Source organism: Somniosus microcephalus, chromosome 4 (assembly GCF_052327205.1).
Source record: "Somniosus microcephalus isolate GS21.2 chromosome 4, FLI_Smic_1.0, whole genome shotgun sequence".
NCBI lineage: Eukaryota > Metazoa > Chordata > Chondrichthyes > Squaliformes > Somniosidae > Somniosus > Somniosus microcephalus.
This window is the reverse complement of record NC_140990.1, coordinates 100,821,925-100,828,821: the sequence shown is the minus strand read 5'-3', so window position 1 is coordinate 100,828,821 and position 6,897 is coordinate 100,821,925. Positions and strand designations below refer to the sequence as shown.

The 6,897-nt window shown below is 48.8% G+C and overlaps 1 protein-coding gene across 2 annotated transcripts; it reads right to left on the bottom strand.

Annotated features, from left to right (window-relative positions):
* Positions 1–226: 226 nt before the first annotated feature.
* On the bottom strand, positions 227–6,686 carry LOC147119595 (uncharacterized). 2 transcript variants are annotated; one of them, XM_085985170.1, is made up of 2 exons: positions 6,431–6,686; positions 227–937 (listed from the first exon to the last, which is right to left on the bottom strand). In XM_085985170.1, the coding sequence occupies exon 2, from the start codon at positions 841–843 to the stop codon at positions 394–396; it is 450 nt and encodes a 149-aa protein (XP_085841296.1). In that variant the 5' UTR covers positions 844–937; positions 6,431–6,686; the 3' UTR covers positions 227–393. The 2 variants fall into 2 exon arrangements, with proteins under 2 accessions (XP_085841296.1, XP_085841297.1); XM_085985171.1 differs by having other exon boundaries at positions 6,454–6,686.
* Between the last annotated feature and the right edge of the window lie 211 nt (positions 6,687–6,897).

Sequence of the window (6,897 nt, the reverse complement as noted above, 5' to 3'; positions counted from 1 at the left end):
TCCTTACAGGCCTCAAGATTAACCTGCACGGGGACATTACTGTCAGTGAAGAGAGACGAGAAAGACCAAAGTGCCGTTTGCCCCTCTCAGTGTGGCCCTGAAGGGCTGTGTCCAGGCTGTCGGTCTGTTCCCGCCGTACAATCCTCCCCCCAGATTGTCCTTTCTGAGCTCCAGCCAGGTGATGCTAAACACTCAGGTGGGAAGGACAAAAATCCACAACAATGTGTTTAAAGCAAAGCTGATTTATTTGACATATATCCAGAATATTAAACTCCAGCCCAGTTACAGGAGTTATTAACATCAGCAGAAACAAACCCTAACTGTCAGTGTGAACATGATTCAGTCCAGGATGTAATTAACACCAGCAAAAACATCAGAATCCAACCCCTGCAGTCACTTGTGAACTCGCTGGTGTCTCAGCAGGTGGGATGACCGAGTGAATGCCTTCTCACACTCAGAGCAAGTGAATGTCCTCTCCCCAGTGTGAACTCGCTGGTGTGTCAGCAGGTCGGATGACTGAGTGAATCCCTTCCCACAGTCAGAGCAGGTGAACGGCCTCTCCCCAGTGTGAACTCGCTGGTGTGTCAGCAGGTGGGATGACTGAGTGAATCTCTTCCCACACACGGAGCAAGTGAACGGCCTCTCCCCAGTGTGAACGCGCTGGTGATTCAGCAGGTGGGATGATTGAGTGAATACCTTTCCACACTCAAAGCAGGTGAACGGACTCCCCTCGGTGTGACTGTGCTTGTGACTCGACAGGTCAGAGGATCGGCTGAAGCCTCGTCCACACTGAGAACACGTGTATGGTTTTTCCCCGCTCTGAACGGTGCTTTCTGCTTCCATGCTCAAAGGTCCTGATGAATTGAGCGTCTCTGTCAGATATTGAAGTGATGTTTGGTTTGAGTTTCCCGTCTGCAAATCCTCCCCTTTGAACACCCTGTAAAATGAATTTAAAACAGGAAAAAGGGAGGGTGAGAGAGAACCCACAAAAACACAAAGGCAGGTTGTGAAATTGAGCTGAATGAATCGGAATTTGTGGGACCGACACTAGAAAAAAGTGACCATAAAAGCTGCCGGATTGTTGTAAAAACCCAACTAGTTCACTAATGTCCTTCAGGGAAGGGAACCCACCACCCGGTCTGGGCCTACACAAGACTCTGGCCTCTATGGGAGGAGAGAGAGCGAGGGGGGAGGGGTGAAGGAGTGACTTTATACATCTGCAACTCGACTAGAACTTTGACAGGACCTCCCAAACACGCGACCTTTGCCACATAGAAGGACAAGGACAGCAGGTGCATCCCCTCGAAGTCACACACTATCCTGAGTTGGACATATATCGCCATTCCTACATCGTCGCTGGGTGAAAATCCTGGAACTCCTCACCGAACAGCATTCTGAGAGTACCTTCACCACACGGACTGCAGAGGTTCAAGAAGGCGGCGCAGCATCACCTTCTCAACGGGCAACTGGGGACTGGCAATATATGCTGGTCCTGCTAGTGACTCCCACATCGAATGAATTTAAAAAATCTGTGTATATAAAATGGATTGAAAGCCTCTACAGAAATACTTGTTCCTAAAACGATAATCTTTTACACTGTATGGACAGTGCCTGTTTAGCAACTTAATCTCCCCTAGAATCCACCTCCCTTCACAGTCCCACATTGGAAATTGTTGGGTCCCACTGGGCTCAGAAGTACTGGGGGTTAAACCCAGCAGCTTCTCCCCCCTCTCCACTCCAGCTCAAACTGATGCAACAAGAAAGCCCTACACAGGAGGCCAGGGACCGAGTTCCAGATCCACCACCCACCGTGATGCTAACTGGCCCTGAATTGCTCCCTCTGCTGTGTAAATGCAAGTTGTTGTGTTTCTTGTCTGGGGGAGGCGCTACACCCGGGGGTTAATTGGGCTTTAAACTAAGTAAGGGGGGTGCGGGGATCCCGGTGGAGAGAAATCTGGAATGCTAAAGAGAAAAGACAAGGAAGCAGTGCAGGAAAGTGATTGGGGTAAGGATAACCAGATAGTGTCAGGAAGGGACAGAGCGTACAAACAAAGGAGCGCACGAACAAATAGGGTCCGGGTAAGAACAAATGGTAATAAGACAAATAGGGCCATAGTACAAAAAAATGTTAAGATATCTAAAAATGTTAAAAAGACAAATCTAAAGGCACTGTATCTGAATGCATGAAGCATTTGTAATAAGGTAGACGAATTAACAATGCAATTAGATGTAAACAGATACGATATAATTGTGATTATGGAGACATGGCTGCAGGGTGACCAAGGCTGCGAGCTGAATTTCCAAGGATATTCAATATTTAGGAAGGACAGGCGAAAAGCAAAAGGAGGTGGGGTGGCTCTGAGTTGCTCCCTCTGCTGTATAAGAACACAAGAACATAGGAAATAGGAGCAGGAGGAGGACATTAGGCCTTCGAGCCTGCTCCACCATTTAATAAGATCATGGCTGATCTTCTACCTCATCTCCACTTTCCTGCACTAACCCCATTATCAGTTGTTCCAAAGATTCACCACCTTCTGATTGAAGAAATGTCTCCTCATCTCAGCCCTATATGGCCGACCCCTTATTCTGAGACTGTGACCCCTGGTTCTAGACTCCCCAGCCAGGGGAAACATCCTCCGTGCATCTACCCTGTCAAGCCCTGTAAGAATTTTGTATGTTTCAATGAGATCACCTCTCATTCTTCTAAACTCTAGAGAATATAGGCCTAGTCGACTCAATCACGCCTCATAGGACAATTCCCCCATCCCAGGAACCAGTCTGGTGAACCTTTGTTGCACTCCCTCTATGGCAAGTATATCCTTCTTTAGGTAAGGAGACCAAAACTGTACACAATACTCCAGGTGTGGTCTCAGCAGGGCCCTATATAATTGCAGTAAGACGTCTTTACTCTTATACTCAAATCCTCTTGTAATAAAGGCCAACATACCATTTGCTTTCCTAATTGCTTGCTGTACCTGCATGTTAACTTTCAGTGATTCGTGTACAAGGACACCCAGGTCCCTCTGAACACCAACATTTCCCAATCTCTCACCATTTATAAAATACAGGAAACTTTGGTTTATCCGGAGGTTAACTGTCCGGAATGCTCGAGCCACCGGCAAAAATCAGGAGCCGTTTCGTTAGGTTTTTTTTTCTTTTCGTTGCTTTTTTTTTTCCACCAGTCAGGCTCTGCAAGGTCTCGCTGAAGCTGTTGCTAAGCTACAGAGACGCTTGCAAGGTACGGCCGACTGTTTAGAAGCAGCAACAGGGTTTGTTGCCAGATACAGAGCTCAAACTCTCCGTATGTTTCAACATTAGCGCTGGTTTGTCCGGCAGTTTTGATGGGACGGCAACAGCTCAGTCCCGCCGGTGCCGGATAGCACAAAGTTTCCTGTACTCTGCTTTTCTATTTTCCCTACCAAACTGAATAACTTCATATTTCTCCACATTATACTCCATTTGCCATGTTCTTGCCCACTCACTTAGCCTGTCTATATCCCCTTGAAGCCTCCTTGCATCCTCCTCACAACTTACATTCCCACCCAGCTTTGTATCATCAACAAACTTGGCCAATCCTATTATTATTTTCTAAGTGCCCTGTTACCATGTCTTTAATAATAGATTCTAGCATTTTCCCTGCTACTGATGTCAGGCTAACTGGTCTGTAGTTCCCCATTTTCTCTCTCCCTCCTTTCTTAAATAGTGCGGTTAGATTTGCTACCTTCCAATCCACGGGAACCATTCTCGAATCTATGGAATTTTGGAAAATGACAACCAATGCATCCACTATCTCTATAGCCACCTCTTTCAAAATCCTAGGATGTAGGCCATCAGGTCCAGGGGATTTATCGGCTTTCAGTCCCATTAATTTCTTCAGTAGTTTTTTTACTATTACTAATTTCTTTCAGTTCCTCATTCTCACTAGAGCCTTGGTTCTCCAGTATTTCCAGGAAACAGACACAAAGTATTTGTTTAATTTCTCTGCCATTTCCTTATTCCCCATTATAATTTCTCCTGTCTCAGCCTGTAAGGGACCCACATTTACTTTCACTAATCTTTTCCTTTTTACATACCTATCGAAGCTTTTACAGTTTTTTTTGTCTCTCGCTAGTTTACTCTCATATTCTATTTTTCCTTTCTTTATCAATTTCTTGGTCCTCCTTTGCTGAATTCTAAAATCCTCCCAATCCTCAGGCTTACTACTCTTTTTGGCAACATTATAAGCCTCTTCCTTTGATCTAATACTATCTTTAACTTCTCTTGTCAGCCACAGTTGGACCACTTTTCCTGTGGGGTTTTTGTGCTTTAAAGGAATGTATATTTGCTGTAAATTATGTATTAATTCTTTAAATGCTAGCCATTGCTTGTCTACTATCATACCTTTAAATGTAGTTTCCCAATCTACCTTTGCCAACTCGCCCCTCATACCTACGTAGTTTGCTTTGTTTAGATCTAAGACCCTAGTTTCGGTTTTAACTCAATCACTTTCAAACTCAATGTAAAATTCTATCATATTATAGTCACTCTTCCCTAAAGGCCCCTTTACTACAAGGATATTAATTAACTCTTTCTCATTGCACAACACTAGATCTAAAATAGCCTGTTCCCGAGGTGATTCCTCATAATACTGATCTAGAAAACTATCTTGCATACATTCCATTAATTCGTCCTCCACACTATTACTGTAAATTTGGTTTGCCCAGTCTATATGTAGATTAAAGTCCCCCATGATTGCTGTATTACCCTTGTTACATGTGCCTCTAATTTCCTGATTTATACTCTGCCCTACATTACAACTGCTATTGGGGCCTATAAACAACTCCCACCAATGTTTTCTGTATAAATGCAAGTTGTTGTGCTTCTTGTCTGGGGGAGGTGCTGCTCCCTGGGGTTAATGGTGCTGGGGTCCTGACAGCACGTCCGCCGGCTCGGACTCGGGGCCCGGGACCCGTGCTCGGTGTTGCCCCGGGCCCGGGGGCTCGTGCTCGGGGCCGGGGACCTGCGCTCGATGCTGCCCCGGGCCGAGGGTCTCGGGCTTGGGGGGGGTCCCAACCCAGGGGCTCGGGCTTGGGGATGGGGGGGTCCCAACCCCGGGACCCGACTTGGGGGTGGGGGGGTCCCAACCCCGGGACCCGACTTGGGGGTGGGGGGGTCCCAACCCCGGGACCCGACTTGGGGGTGGGGGGGTCCCAACCCCGGGACCCGACTTGGGGGTGGGGGGGGTCCCAACCCCGGGACCCGACTTGGGGGTGGGGGGGTCCCAACCCCGGGACCCGACTTGGGGGTGGGGGGGTCCCAACCCCGGGAACCGGACTTGGGGGGGGGGGGGTCCCAACCCCGGGACCGGACTCGGGGGGGGGGGGTCCCAACCCCGGGACCGGACTGGGGGGGGGGGGGGGGGGAGGGGGGATTCTAACCCTGGGACTGGACATGGGGATTCCAACCCTGGGACTGGACATGGGGATTCTATTCCTGGGACTGGACATGGGGATTCTAATCCTGGGACTGTACATGGGGATTCTACCCCTGGGACTGTACAGGGGGATTCTACACCTGGGACTGTACAGGGGGATTCTACACCTGGGACTGTACAGGGGGATTCAAACCCTGGGACTGTACTGGGGGATTGCAGTCCTGGGACTCTACATGGAGATTCCAGCCCAGGGACTCTACATGGAGATTCCAGCCCATGGATTTTACATGCCGATTACAGCCCTGGGATTGTACATGCAGATTCCAGCCCTGGGACTGTACGTAGGGATTCCAACCCTGGGACTGTACATGGGAAATCTAACACTGACACTGTACATGAGGATTCTAATCCAGTGACTGTACATGGGGATTCTAATCCAGGGACTGTACATGGGGATTCTAACCCTGGGACTGTACATGGGGAATCCAACCCTGGGCCTGTACATGGGGATTCCAACCCTGGGACTGTACATGGGGATTCTAACCCCGGGACTGTACATAGGGATTCTAACCCCGGGACTGTACAAGGGGATTCTAACCCTGGGAGTGTACATGGGGATTCTAACCCTGGGACTGTACATGGGGATTCCAACCCTGGGACTGTACATGGGGATTCTAACCCCGGGACTGTACAAGGGGATTCTAACCCTGGGAGTGTACATGGGGATTCTAACCCTGGGACTGTACATGGGGATTCCAACCCTGGGACTGTACAAGGGTGGGGGGCAGCTCTGGGGCTCTTCTGTTACAATTCTATGGGATGTTACCAGTATGCTCTACGTTTACCAGCGCCTTCAGGAGAGATGGTGAGAAATCGGAAGTGTGGAGAGTCTAAATCAAATAACTGAGTCAATGTTTTACTATCCCGGGCACTAGGACCCGGTTGGGAACAGACACTGAAGCCCCGCCCATTCTTGGTTCATTACCAAAATGTCCACGCATGCGCTTTGCTACTCACTGAATCAAGATGGCGGCCGTTACCTTGGACCTGTGACCGGGAGAAGCCCCGAAGCTGCAAACGCGGGACCTCCGGATTATTAATCGCGGCTTGCGGCCTACAACAGTTGATTATGAAACCTCTCCGCCCAGCCGCCGGTCCATTACTCCACTCCGTTCGGCCGCTTCTCAATTTATTTGGACCTGTCTTCCGCATCATCCGTCTTCCGCGATGACACGTACCGCGCATGCTCTAAAGCCAGGCGGTCCCGCGCCTGCGCACTGGGCTCCAGTAATCTAGGTGCGGCACATTCACCCCGCGTGGAATGCTGGGTAAAAACACCACCATTGAAAGGCCACATTAGTGAATGGATCAGGGTTTACTGGGATTGCATTGAGCACTCAACCATGTTCATTCTAGCAGTTAGAGTGTGTTTCTGCTGATCTTAATAACCCCTATACCTGGGTTGGAGATTAATATTCTGTATA

Bases quoted from the DNA above. Each gene is read 5' to 3' on its own strand.
- LOC147119595 (XM_085985170.1), bottom strand. From the start codon at position 843: ATGGAAGCAGAAAGCACCGTTCAGAGCGGGGAAAAACCATACACGTGT.